The following is a 15,112-nucleotide window of genomic DNA, read 5'->3' as shown; positions in this document are numbered from 1 at the left end:
GGCTTCACTTCACTTCATACGCGGAGCACAGCGTGCTGCGTCATCGACTACCTGAGTTTACGTCCACAATTTAATCTCGCTTTTTAAAACGCTAACAACGGCCATTATAGCGGTCGAACTATACAGTAAGAAAACAAATTAAACTGCAAAAAATCGTTTTTAAACGCTGAACGTGTCGTGTTTTACGTTTTTAAAAATTACCTCAGGGCATGAGTATCAAAAGCTTTAAAACCCCGTATGACTACACGCCCCGCCCCTGCTGCTGAATATCATTCATGATGTGTTGCATGCAACGAATACGGTGAGTAAATCTACAATAAATGTAAAAGTTTGTAATGCTGCACAACTTTTAATAGCTGAAAGATAACCAGAAAGGGAGGCTTTAGATGAAGATTCTGACCACAAAAATCAACATGAAGCGTGGGCTTGGTGTTGAGGTGAAATTGTTGGATTTTGTGTTGCGTTCATTAGCAGCCATGAGGAGCTGGACTTCCACTTTCACTGAATGATTAGAGCCTACAAAGAGGCAGAGAAACAACACTAGGCTTTTATTTATACAATGAGTCAGCTCCGGAAACTTTTAGGTTACTTATGTAGACTGAAATATGTGTTCCTATGAGGAGTCTACATTATTTTATATCCCAATAAGTTCAATATTCTTCTTAGATAATGAATGGAAATGCAAAATCCAATTATTCCATGTAATTTGAAACTCTAAAACGCGAATTTAAAGTGCAAAATTAGCTACAAGGAGACAAGGCGCCTCTTTATATTAGCCTGTAAATTATCAAATCATCTTGTGACATATATTGACATAAATGTTACTATATTACAAAGTCATTTGGCAGACGCTTTTGTCCAAAGCAACGAAAAATAAATTAAAGCGAATTTAATAAAAATGAAAGCTGCAGCTTTGGAGGAACGCTGCAAAATTGTAAGATGTATTCTTATTTGATTAACACTTATTTCTTTAATATTTATGGTGTGCAAATAAATTTAAGCATTTAAACATTTTGAGACACTTGAAATAGATTCACATGTAGGCTGCCATTGTTGAGCAAAGCTCTCTGGGCACTTAAGTCGAGTGATTTCATGTAGGACTTTCTAATTGTTGCATTAATTCACATTACAGTTAAGTTTTCATATTGTTCTTTTCACTAAAGCTACTCTCAGGTTATAAGTTTAAAATGCTTTATGACACTCCTTAAGAAGAGGAACAATCATGGGAACAATGCAATCATTTGACATCACTAACCAGAATGCATTGCGCACCGATGGCAGCCAACATGTGGTTTTTTTTCTAATCTCAAAATGAATGAACTCTACAGGGTTTCTTCATAAAACATGAATCTAAAACACACTAATTTGTAAAATAAGCTTTCATAGCATAAGCATAATTATTCATAGAGCACCTGTATGTGATTGTCCTAGGACCTGGAAGCTCTAAATCTGATCTGTTGTGGGAAATACTTGTATGAAAATGATGTTCCACAAATACTGATCATTACTTCAAACAATGTAATGCAAAATGCATTGATTGCTGTTCATGTGTTGCAATGAAATATCTTTTTAAAAGTTAAAAAAAATCTTTTTGTAAAGTAAAATGGTATTCTGGACCTTGCTATGTTTCAAATGATAATGTAAACTTTATTCTTTACATTTTCTTTGGTGAAATTTAAACACAATTATATGTTGTCCAAAAGTACTGTCAATACAATTTCTAAATAATGTAAACATAAAACTGACCACTGAATTGGTAAAACTGGACCATTCTTTGTACAAACAAAACATTTTTGCTCCTAATTTAAGTTAACAGTCTGGTATGTCCCTTGTATTAGTGATGGCATTTTCATTAGATGGACAGTGGATGGCACCAAATATTAATTCATTAAATCATAAAATGTGTTTCTGCTGCAACTGCAAAGCTCTCGGCTTCAGTGATCAAGTGTGGGAAAAAAGTGCTTATTTAGAGTTTAACGTGTGAGAATTTTGATTGAAGTTCCTGTGTAAACTAATGTGTTTCTTTTGCTGTTGGATGCATTTGTACCAGAGCCATGTGAATCTCACAGTAATTATTAGGCTTCCATTTATCATGAAGTTGTTGAAAATAGTTTTAAATTAATTTATCCACACTCTACTGTGTTGGTTTTTAGTGAAAGCAATGTAATTAAAATTGGATGTGGATCTGAGTGTAAATGAGATTGCCTCTGAATTAATAAAGATAATGTTAGAATTTTTAACAAAGACGAAATACAGGATTAAAGGGTGTGCAAACAAAACCGTGCTTTCCAACACTAATTGAAAGAAGCATAACAGGACTTATCATAAAAGTCAGCTATTTTTATTAGTGTAATTTCTACACATATAAAACTGACTTGCAGGAGGTGTAGCCTATGATTTTTTTAGATCTAGCCTATTTATATAGAAAACAAAGTACTAAAAATAAGCTTTTTTTCCCTTTTTCTTGTTCAAATAATAAAAAAGATTTGAGTGTTTAACAATATTGCAACCAGCTTTTAAGTGTTTTATGCATCTCCAAATACATCTTTTCCATTTGAATGAAAAGTATCATATAGGCTAGACCAGTGGTTCTCAGCTGGTCGGGCATCAGGACCCACCACCACCTCCTGAATGACCAATTGTGACCCAAATTTCAGAAAAATGTCAACGTAACAAATTTATTTGACAATGAATATTAAAGTTTGTCTTATTTGTAACAAAATGTGACTAATCAAAAAGGAAAAGAGCGTCATTTTAGAAAAACCTAAACCGATATGCATACACACATATTTTATTCGATTTCCTCTGAGGTCTAAATTTTGGTTGTTTTCTAAAGATTCTGAGAAACTCAAACATTAAGATAAGAAAAAAGTTTGTTTTCCTCACAACAGAAGTTAAGGTATGGATAGGTATGAATCTCACTAAAATGACCAAAATGTACTCATTTATCGCAACATTCTCTGCCTGTGTCTTCCATTTAACAGTTTTAGATCGATCAAATAACAGAGAAATGTTGAAAGAAGCAGGTTCTGACAATGGCAACCACATGACCTTTTAAAAAATCTTTTCACTCATTTTAATGAGTCCTTTTTTATTAAGTCTCACATTTTTTGCCAGTGTAAAAGGTTTGGCTTAAGCGGCTTAAAACATAAATAAAATATGAATAGCAACATTACAGTGCTAAGGTACTGCATGCTAACAGTGCAAACAGCATGCAGTTTGTTCAAAGAAAAAAGTGTAATTCAGTTGTTTCCTATAGTATCCTTCCTAACAGCTTGCAAACATCAGAGCACAAAGCAACACAACACAGTGCAATGCAACATGCTGTTTTCACGCCATGGCCATGTTCCTTTCTCTTTTCATCCCTTACACTGACATTGACAAGGAATATAAAATTGGGATAGAGAATGCTGGGAATGTCCTACAGGACCATTTCTTTGATTTTTTTCCCTTTCCCTTTTCCCACTCGGTAGGTCAGTAGTCTGTTTGACAAAGTGGACATATTGATGCATTTACAATATCCAGATTGATGTCTGAAATGTTGCGTTGTTATGCAGTGTGACATTGCAGTACCTCTGCATTCAAAGTAAAGACACTAATTGTCATACTGCTCAATGGGAAAACTGAAATGTGCAGGGCAGAAAAGTTATAAATATTCAGCAAATACAGTGTGGATATTGAGTGTCCAATTCTGGGCAGTGCAAAGTAATATATGACAATCACATTCCGTAATATACCACATCATTGTAAACATGTTGTTCATCTCTTGTGAAATATTCAAACATGACGCTGCGGCCATTCTGACATGAGGTGAACAGCAGAAAAGTAAGAGCTCAGCTGTTGATATACAGTGCTTAACAAATTTATTAGACCACCCTAACCCTAACCAAAGTAAGATTTATGCCACAGCTGCCCTAAATTAACAGCACTGGTAATTACCAAAATCATTTTTTATGTTCCTGCAATGGTTAATACACCAATATGTAGAAGCTCTTTAACCCAAATGATGTTTTTAATGCTAAAATATCATTATTATTGTTATCCATGAATTTTCAAATGTACTGATTTACAAAAAAAAAAACTGAAAAAATAGTAAAGCACATTAATATTTCTTGATTAATATGTCAAATTATAGTTATTTACTTGCATTCCTGAACAGAAAAATGAGTTTTAGTGGTTGAATGTTATGCTTGATTCATTTCTGACTTCTCAGAGAAGGCCAGTGAGCCGGCTCAAATTTGGGTGAATTCAGTTTGAAATCCCTCATTCCTGTTCAAAATGGTAAAACGTGGAGAGCTGACTGAAAATGAAAGAGTCCGCATTAAAGCACTTCATGATGCTGGATGGTCTTTGAGACAAATATGACAGGTGGTCTAATAAATTTGTTAAGCACTTTATCTAAGTGCTGATATTGTTGACATCAACTCTAAAGGTTTTACAGTAATGTATATTTGTCCTATTTTGCAGGCACATTTGACCTCTGAGCTTCAAAATGTGTTCGATTCCTGGACTTCCAACACCAGGATCAGAAGTGTCTGTTCTCATCACAAGGGTAAACTTTAACCCCAATAGTGGGCTTGTGGAATTATCAGTCAACATGGGAGAAGAGAAGAAGCATATTTATGAGCAAATGAGAGAGGAGATTCAGACTCCTAAAAGGAAGTTTATTGGAGCAGAAGGAAAAAGTGGAGATCTGTGTCTGGTTTGCATCAGTGACACCTGGCACAGAGCTCGGATTGTATCGATTCAAGGTGAAAAATACAATGTTTTTCTGATTGATCAAGGACAGCATCACAACACCAAAAGTGAAGCCTTAGCATGGGGCCCGAGTGACAGTTTTCTTCTTCCACCTGAAATTGAATCGTGTATACTCTCAAATGTCCTCTCCCTTGAGAATTCCTGGCCTGAGAAAGCCACAAAGTTTTTGAAATCTTGGCACGGGAAGCCTTTCAAAGGACTGGTTCAACACGTGTTGATGACAGACAGAATTATTTTCCTTGATTTGCCAATTTCCAGACATTTGTGTAAGCTTGGGGTAGCAAGGAAGGTACCAACAGATGAGTTTAAACATCTTGCACTAGAGCGCCTTCAGTCACTAAAAGAAGCCGCCGCTGAGACTCATCTCAAACCAAAAGAGCAGAACCTGGATGTCGGTCGCAAACTTGAGAAAAATACCCAATACTTTCACCCAGAGCTGTTAACTAAAACTGATGGAACTGTTATTGTGACAGAGATTACCAGCCCAAACAGCATATTTTGCAGTCTCCAAATTCTTTCCAAAGAAGTAAAGAAATTATCAGATGAGACTCACCAGCACTATGAAACAAGCTCAGATCATGGAGAGGCACAACCACAGATCTGTGGGGATCCATGTGCTGCCAAAGGGGAAAATGGCAGATGGCATCGCTCGTTACTCATGCAGAACATGACAAGTGATGGTACAGTGCAAGTAATGCATGTGGATAAAGGAAAAACTGAACTTGTCCCTGTCGGAAACATTAGGCCTCTTCACAGAAAATTCCTGAAAATGCCTGTTTTTACATATCGCTGCTCTCTTGATGGTATTAAAAATGACAGGACAGAGTGGACTACAGAGCAGATTAATTACTTGAAATCGCTGCTCCTAAACAAGACAGTCAGGGCAAGTTTTAACCACCATAATAAACTTCTAGATGTCTACTACGTTGATCTATACACATCTGAGAATGAATGCATTAATTCTTGTTTTATAAAACAGACAGGACTTCCTCCATCTTTGGAGGCTGAACAAAATTCCATTTTTTTAAATGGACCCCCTGCCCCAGTTGGTACATTTGTTCGATTCCTTGGAGACGAACGATGTGTAGATCTCAGCAATGTCAACATAAATTCTAATGGTTTGCCAGAAGAAGTATTGACAAGAACCAAGACTGTAGATGTTGATAAGTTGGACAGTGTGGATACGTCTGGAACTGATGTTGATACCAAAGAGTACTCAGAACTTTCAGACCCTGCAGTGCTAAGCAATAATCATTTTCCAACAGGCTTCCACTTTGTGACACTAGATGCTAATGATCTTGATGATGTGTATAATGTAGGAAGACATATGAGCGTAAACGTATCTTGCATTGAAAGCCTACAGAGGTTCTGGTGTCAAACTGCTGAAAATGGTGAAACTCTTCAACTCTTTATGCGAGCCCTACAAAACCACTATGCGTCCAACAACCCTCAGCCATTTGTTGAGTCCATCTGTGTTGCTCGTAATCCAGACAATGGCATGTGGTACAGAGCAAGGATCCTTGCAAGTCACTACTCCCCTACAGTAGATGTGAGATTTATCGACTATGGTGACACACGAACGGTTCCTCTAAGAGATGTACGACCCATCGATCCAGCTTTTTTGAATCTAGGTGCGCAAGCCTTTCAGTGTTGCTTATTCAATCACAAAAATCCCTCCAATCCTGCAGTTGTTTCTGGGACTGATGCTGAATTGGCAGAATTTAAAAAGTTTGTGGTTTCAGGTGCTTCCTCAGATACTGGGTTGACATGCGTCATCAAAACCGTAACATCGGATGAAGAAGGTTTGCCCCTTAACGTGGTGGATATTGAAACATCAACCAACAGTGCATGCAAGCTTCTGACTCAGAAATGTGCACAGGCAGAATCTCAAGTGCCAGTTCCTCCACAGGTCCAATCAGATGGATACAATTACTCCACATACAATATCGAAGTGGGTGGAAGAGAGGAAGTGCTAGTCACCTCTTCAGAGACTGTCAATCACTTCTACTGTCAACTGAACAGGAATTCTAGTTTGTTTTACAAAGTGATGGAAAATGTTAAACAGCTGACTGGCAAGCCACAGTGCAACGATATCCAAATTGGACTAAACAGCATTTGCTTTGCAAGGTACACTGATAATCAGTGGTACAGAGGTCAGGTGGTAGAAATGTCTCCCAAACTCAAAGTACACTTTGTGGATTATGGTGAAACCCTTACAGTGAAGGAATCTGACGTGCGTCCCTTTCCCAGTGAAGCAAGTCTTGCCAGGTCAGCTCCTGTGATGGCTTTTCCTCTGGGGCTGTATGACATCCCTCCAGAAGTACCACAGGAAGTCAATGAGTGGTTTGCACAAATGGCTATCTGCTGTAGTTTGACCATTTCTGTAGTGGCAAAGGGACCAAAAAGGAAGCTTATTGTTGAGCTGTTTGATGGCTCTGTGAATGTGAATAAGATGATCAAAGAGAAGATTTCAAAGAGACCGCAACAAAATTTCTCAAAAGGTTGCGTTCAGGAGACTGACCAACCACTCTCTAGAAGTCCAGAACACTCTAATGTGCCAAGTGAGGACTTGTCAGCAGGAGAGCTCATGAATGTGCCAGCACTACAAAAGTTGACAAAAGTTCAGGGCAACACTGGAATGCATTTAGGAGATGAGCCAAAGAATAGTCCACAATCCACAACCAGTGTCTCTGTGACAGATGTTGAATATGAAATTAATTCTGTTGAAAGAACAAAGCCAACATTGGACGTTATCGTTGAAGCTAAAGAGTCTGTGTTGTCAGAGACATTTATACAAGGCAACCAAAGTGACTCGACGACAAAACTTTCCCCATCTTCTTGTTCAGAGGGAAATGTGAACATCTGCAGGTACAAAAGGCCAAACATTACTCTAAACAAGACAGAGGAAGTGTACGCTTCCTGCATTGTTGGACCAGATTACTTCTGGTGTCAAAGCAGTAACACAGAAGACCTGGACATGGTGTCTATGCTTACACAGGAAGCAGGGAACATGCAACTGGATGTTGTGTTCTCAAAAACTTTGGGGCCTGGTAGTCTATGCCTTGCTCTGTTTCCCAGCGACAACCAATGGTATCGAGCTCAAGTAATCCAGAGAACTGAGAGTACACTCCATGTTATGTTCATTGATTATGGAAATGAGTCTGAAGTTGACATCATTAATGCGAGAGCAGTACCTCAGAGTCTGCTGGATCAGGCTCCTCAGGCCTTTTTGTGCTCTCTGAATGGATTTGATGAGTCCAAGGGCTCTTGGGATGACAATGTTTATGATGACTTCTACACTCTCTTGGTTGATAAATCGCTCAGAGTAACAGTGTTAGATGTGAAAGATCAGTCAGAGACTACGACTCCTCAATATGCAGTGCAAATAGAGTGTGGAAATGTGCTTGTTAATGAAGCAATGCAGAAACACTGGAAGACCTCTGCCACAGAACATGTTGAAACAGAAAACCCTCAGATAGAAAACTCAATTCAGGACAATCCAGCAGAATTCAAGTCATCACACCTCTGTGTTTCCAAAGAAAATGTGAATATTTGCTTGTACAAGAAGCCAAACATTTCCAAAAACAGAAAAGAGGAGGTATACGCCTCTTGTATTGTAGAGCCCCATTACTTCTGGTGTCAATATGCCAATACAGAAGAGCTTAACAGCATACTGAGTCTTGTTCAGGAAGCAGGAAAGGCACAGCAGGACAATATGTTCCCTGAAACTCTTATCCCTGGAAGTCCCTGCCTTGCTTTGTTTTCCAGTGATGATCAGTGGTACCGAGCTCAAGTAATATCAAGAGCTGATGATACAGTTCATGTTCTGTTTATTGACTATGGGAACGAGGCTGATGTTAACTTAAAGGATGTGAGACCACTGCCCCAGAGACTGCTGGATCAGGCTCCTCAAGCCTTCTTATGTTCTTTAAATGGATTTGATGTGTCCAGAGGCTCCTGGGATGATGGGGTGTCTGAAGACTTCTACAATGTTCTGGTTGATAAACCACTCAAACTCAAGGTTTTCAACTTGGAGGATCATTCAGAGCATCCTGTTCCTCAGTATGCTGTGGAGATTGAGAGTGAGGGAGTGGTTGTAAACACTGCAATGCAGAAATACTGGAGACCAGTTGCCAAAGAAAGGGTTTCAGTAAAAAGCCCTTCTACTGAAAAATTACCTCAGAACCGTCAAAAAGAGTCCAACGCAACACACTTAAGTTTTACCAAAGGAAATGTGAATGCTTGCATGTACAAGGCGCCAAAAGTTGCCAAAAGCAAGACAGAAATGGTGTATGCCTCTTGTATTGCGGAGCCCCATTACTTCTGGTGTCAATGTGTCAACACAGAAGAACTTAACAAGGTATCTGTGCTTGCTCAGGAAGCGGGGCGAGAACAACAGAACTTTGTGTCCCCTGAGCTTCTTGGTCCTGGAAGTCCATGTCTTGCTCTGTATTCTTCTGATGGACAATGGTATCGTGCTCAAGTTATGTCTAAAACTAATGATGCATTTCATGTTGTGTTCATTGACTATGGAAATGAGGCTGAGATTCCCATCAGCAATGTGAGACCACTACCCCAAAGTCTACTGGATCAGGCTCCTCAAGCCTTTTTGTGCTCTTTGAATGGATTTGACAAGGCCGAAGGCTCCTGGGATGACGATGCTTACGATGACTTCTACAATCTTCTGGTTGACAAAGCACTCAGAATGACAGTGCTCAGCATGGAAGACCATTCAGATAATCCAGTTCCTCAATATAAAGTTGACATTGAATGCAACAGTGTGGTTGTGAATACACTAATGGAGAAATACTGGAAAGGACTGAAGACAGACCATGCCTTGGCAAAAGGATTCAGGGCAGGTTAGTAACCGCAATTGGTCTAACTTTTCTTTCTTATTGCTAGTTTGTATCTTTGGGGTGTAAATAACTAAATAAATAATATTCATTCCATGTTTTACAGTATGTTGCATGCATGTTTTCTCTATTCCCTGCCAGTGATTAATAAAGTATCTTTTGATTCTGATCTTATTTAGGTGAGCTGGATGGAGACGAGTGCTGATGTAGGAGTCAACCGAAAGCTGTCCAGTGATGGGTAGGACCAACCTTGTATTCGTCATCATCTTTGTTTTCTGAAAGGATAATACGGAGTTTAATTTAATGGTATGTCACAGGGCTTTACTGTGATATTAGTATTGTGTAGTGTTAACATTAATCCATTGTCAGAGGATTAAAATTAAAAGCAATTATCATGGCAATTAATCTCATAATTTCTGTGGTTAGTTGAAATCCCACTATTCAAAATTTGAAAATGTTTATTTGCATTACATCTTGAACAGAGAGTATTGATCTTCCTCTTTGAATAGATACCTGATTTTATTATGAAAGAAAAAAAGGAACTTCAGGTATTCTACAAATCATGACATGATTTCAGCCACTATAGAGAAACTTGTTAAAAGGGAAATGAGAGAACACTAAAGGTGCAGATGACTTTGACTTGTCCTCTGAGCTATTTTTTTTAGAGTGAAAGAAGACATTCAGGAGCAGCAGCGGACCTATTATACATCACTGTAGCTACAGGGAAACTTTGCAGTGGCCAGATTGTGCTGAAAGGGAAAATAAATCATGTTTATTTGCAGTTTAAAAAAAAATAATGCACCACTTATGGACCTTTATTTATTGTGACATAGGGTAGATTTATTTTGTTTCAATTGTTTTCTCAATTGTAGTTTAGTTATTTTTTACTGCTGGTTTGGTTGTTAGGTTTTTATTTTACAAAAATTGTTCTGCTTTAGTTCAGTTTTTATTAGTTTTAGTGGTAGTTTTATTTTTTTAACTAAGGCTTGTCAGGGTAGGACTGAAATGGACCAGAAAAATTGAACATCTGTCAATTCTGAAAATACATTTAAATCTTCTACTCTTCACTCCTTATTTTATTCATTTAAATCTGATGTTTGAATGCAATTCAAGACGGGGCAAAATAGGATCACATTTGGACGATCCAACTTTTTAAGGTGTACGACCAAACAAAACTTAAAAGAAAACTGAAGAGTCAGCAATCACAGTCAAGGTTATATTACAGGTAATGTAAAGTAAATGTAAGTTAATGTGAATGTAAAATTATTTTAATTTTGGGTCAGACAGTAGATGAGACACAATGAACACGTTTCGTCAAGCAGTCATACAGGAAGCTTGTTATGTGTTGCAGGTAAAACGGACAAAATTAGCCTCTAAGCAAACGCTAAACCATTAAAAAATATAGCATCTGCCGATGCCTACATAAAAACACATATATAGAATATAAAAACAAATACAAACATTAAAATTGACTCATGACATGACTCCTAGACAAGTGTTTTTTAAAATAGTGATTATTTATAAAAGTTGTGTTAAATAGAAATGATTACTCAAACCTTAATCAAACCAGTTTTATTGTCGAAGACTAAAGCTAAGGATATTTTGTTCTATTTTTTATTTTTGTAAGCACACAATTTTTTTTATAAATCCCTGTTCTTAGGTACTTAAATGATTTATACATTTTAGTTAAGTTAGATGAAGTTAAGTATAATAACCTTGACTGTGACTAATGAAACAACTTGATGCTGAGAGCTTTTATGATACAAGCATGAAGCTTAATGTATCCTTAAGGTATTATTTCCAGGGTATAATTTACTTTTGTGTTCTCGTTTCAGCTGTGACCCAGGAAAATGTCCTTTTGAAGGAAGTCATCTTTCAGCAGAGCAATCCTGACATTTATAATATTTGTTTGTGTAGTTAGATTATTTTTATTTAAGAAATAAAATGACATGACATGTGTTGTGGTAAAATTTTATTAATAAAAACAATTAGCCTACATGAGTCAATTTTTAAAGTCTTTGCTTGTTATGCATTTTTTTCCCAAAGATCAGGGGGTTGGGATTTGTTTGGTAGTGGCTTTTTCTTTTGTCATTGTTATTAGTATGGTTTAATGTGTTAAGCTATTTCTCATAAAAGTGGCCTTTCTGTTAACTACTGAAAATTGCATATTGAATAAATCATTGCCTATGTCTGAATCATAATTTAAATTGTAGTGGGAATGTTTTTACATTGTTCCCCCCCCCTGAATTGTAATTCCAGTTTTCCATCGACTCGTTAAACAGTCGTGTCGTCATGGGTTATGTTGTCGTTAAGGTGCGACAAGATAGTTTATGAATACAGCAGTTTGGGGGGGTATTACTAATCAGTTGATCTTGCTGTGACATTTTATATATAGAAATCAATTTGCAACAAAACCTGAAGCAATTAGGTGTATTTTTTAGTAAAGTTAGAGGTTATGAGTTCGTATTTTTCACACTTGCCATGATAAACTCGAACAAGACAAGTTAACGTTAGCTCAACGGTCGCATAACGTATATTCCTCCGACGCTATTTTTTCCAGAAGGCAAATGTGACTATTTCTCCGTAAATTAATAGTGTTTATGAATATATTTTGCATCTGAAATGCTGTCTATTTAGAGTGGCTCTTATCGGAAAGCCTTGTTACATACCTTCTCTACAGCAGGTGGCAGCCGTACTGTTCACTGATGCTAGTTAGTGCTCTGCTACTTCTTCCGTTGAAAAACCGTTGCTAGGAAACCAGGCAACCGAAATGACAGAGTTGCACCAGGCAACGGCAGCAGGAGACTTCGATAAAGTTGAGGAGATTCTGAGGCAAAATAAATGCGACCCGAATCAGAGAGACGTCGACTGGAGCTTCAAGACGCCTCTTCACTGGGCAGCAGCCAAAGGTAGTTTAGACGAGTCAAATAAATACCTGTTTTCTCAATATATACTCGCACCTGCAGGTGTTACATTAGTCTCACAGTCTGATGTAATCAAATGGCTGCTTTGTTTTACATAATGAATGAGCAACCAAAGTACTTTCTCATATTCTACTTTAAGAAAACAGACTCCTTAATAGGCAAATATTTGCTTTTTTCCAGTTGAACTTAAGTCTTACAATTTAAACCACAGTTTGTCCAAAGCCAGACAAATTCTATAGACTATTTACAGTCCAGATTAATGGTTTAATACATAGGTGGAGTGAGGGGATGGCTTATAGGGCTCGAGTCCCCAATGTTGTCTCAGACAGGTTTGTATAGGCTATATGATGTGGCTTAGTGTGATGATAAATTTATGCAAACATGAACAGACTATAATTAGAAAAATGGACCCGGCTGATCACAAAATGAAAATTTTATTAAGCCAAACAGGAAAATAAAAAAAATAATTTAATACCCTTGTTTTAATGTCTATTCAGTTGCTTCCTTTCTTACTCATGTTGTGATTGTTGCAATGTGTCATCATGAATGAGCCTCTACACATGCAGATCACATGTCGTGATAACATAAGATCAAGTAAAACTTGTCTAAACGTGTGTCTTAATTGATATCTAATGTATTACTAACAAATATTGTAAAAAGAGAACCATAATGAGCAAATCTATAAAATGTAGCAGGGCAGAACAAGACTGGGAGAGCTGCAGGTGACTGTGTGCTGGGGCAGCTTTTGCCACTTGGAGGCCCAGGGCAAAAACCAATATGAGGCCCCTCCCCCTTTAGCTGAAAGTATTACTATTAAGTGAAAAAAAATGAGTATCTTTCAAGTTAGTAAAGCCACAGAAATACAGTACATGTCCAGATGTAAAATGTAAATCTTCAAAAGCCAACCATAGTTCATCAGCTTTTTGAAGAGCATCATAACTCAAACTCAACACATCCTAGTATTTTAATGCATCTCTAGGCCAGGTGGAATTGACATGTATTACAAAAATATATATATATACGTAAGTGATGCAGCTGTTCTGAAACTAATCAGCCATCCTTTTGTATTGCATCCCATTTTAGCACGCAATAATTCACCAATTCAATGTTTCAATTTGACTGTGGATGAACCATACTTTAGTCAGTGTTATGGATGAAGACATTTGGGTAGCTTGACCCGTGTCCTACATACAAAAACAATGTATGAACTTTTCTGTATGTCGATAGGGATCTAATTATATACATTTACTAAAGACTTCTTTTGGCTTAGACCTTGGGGGCTTTTTGGCAAATCAAAATCTATTTTGATACCATTTCATATACTTTTTTAATTCCTTATTTACATACAAATGACTCTTCTTTATCACTGGAGGTAATTTGAGATATGTATTCATATGTAATCCCCACCTTTATATCTTGAGGCCCATTGGAGCACAAGGCCCGAGGTAATGGCATAAAATCAATTTTCAGTAGTTTTATAGATTTTTAATGTTACCCAAGAGAATTTTTAATAATTTGGAGGCCTCAGAGGTCAATATGTGTCCCTTCCCAGTTTTGCTGAAATGAATCATAGCCAACGAACAAAACATTTAAAAGCATTCTCCATGTCCAGTTTTTCATGTCATGTCTGGAAATCTTATGTTTGGCTCAACTAACCAGTAATATTTCAGTTGCACTGGACACTAAAAAATGGCCTAAGCTGTTTGCAAAGAAATCACATGCTGAAGCTTAGTAATTGAATTAGTGTGCCATCTTTTGCCAAGGATTTGCTTTAGTATTTCATGTATCTGCTATTGTTTGAATGCATGTGTCAGACAACTCTATGATGCCTCTACAGGGGACACAGAAACAGTCCGGATCCTCATTGAGCATGGAGCGAGGCCGTGTTTGAGGACCGAGCATGGATGGACGGCTGCACACTTTGCTGCAGAGTCCGGCCGGTTAGCTGTGTTATGGCTGCTGCACATGCTCCATGCACCTATAGACAAGGAGGATTTCTGTGGTGATAAACCAGTGCGGATAGCTGAACTGTACGGACACCAGGACTGTGTTGCTTTCCTCAAAAAGTATGAAAGAAAGTCCACTTTTCCAAAAACAGCTGCGAATCATAGCTCTTTTATTACCATACTTGCGTTGTATCTTAATTTCAACTTTTTTCATGTAGGTACAAAGCTTCTATTTCAAGCACACATCTTAAAAATGACTGTAGTTTGTTTTTTTATCATGCATACAAGTTAACTGCTGTTTCTATGCATTGCAGGGCAGAAATCGAGTGTCAGGCGTACCGCAACATGGCTGCACAAAAAGGGATTTCAGTGGATGACACAGATGAAGAGTGGGCTGAACAAGGCAAAGAAAATGAGGAAAACAGGATCTCTCAAACAGCGCTGAAATGTAGGCATAACTACAGCTCACATGATAAACCATCACATCTTTTCACATCTTAAAGTTATTTTAAACGTGATATACAGTATTGTTTTAACACATTTTTACATTATTCTGTAGTTTTATTTAAATGGTTACTGCTTAATGTATTGCTTGCAAGAAAGATACAGAAATCTATGACTAACTTTAATC

General features: G+C 37.5%; 2 protein-coding genes across 2 annotated transcripts; both read left to right on the top strand.

Annotated features, from left to right (window-relative positions):
• Positions 1–4,563: 4,563 nt before the first annotated feature.
• Positions 4,564–11,745, top strand: LOC121525870 (tudor domain-containing 6). The gene is made up of 3 exons (XM_041812060.1): positions 4,564–9,617; positions 9,791–9,849; positions 11,447–11,745. The coding sequence occupies exons 1-2, from the start codon at positions 4,598–4,600 to the stop codon at positions 9,814–9,816; spliced, it is 5,046 nt and encodes a 1,681-aa protein (XP_041667994.1). The 5' UTR covers positions 4,564–4,597; the 3' UTR covers positions 9,817–9,849; positions 11,447–11,745.
• A 636-nt stretch (positions 11,746–12,381) lies between these two features.
• LOC121526260 (ankyrin repeat domain-containing protein 66) lies at positions 12,382–15,011 on the top strand. The gene is made up of 3 exons (XM_041812759.1): positions 12,382–12,520; positions 14,373–14,601; positions 14,796–15,011. Exons 1-3 carry the CDS (start codon positions 12,382–12,384, stop codon positions 14,980–14,982), a joined length of 555 nt encoding a protein of 184 aa, XP_041668693.1. The 3' UTR covers positions 14,983–15,011.
• Positions 15,012–15,112: the final 101 nt, after the last annotated feature.

Source organism: Cheilinus undulatus, linkage group 18 (genome assembly GCF_018320785.1).
Source record: "Cheilinus undulatus linkage group 18, ASM1832078v1, whole genome shotgun sequence".
In the NCBI taxonomy this organism is placed as follows: Eukaryota; Metazoa; Chordata; class Actinopteri; order Labriformes; family Labridae; genus Cheilinus; species Cheilinus undulatus.
This window is presented reverse-complemented; position numbering and strand designations above follow the sequence as displayed.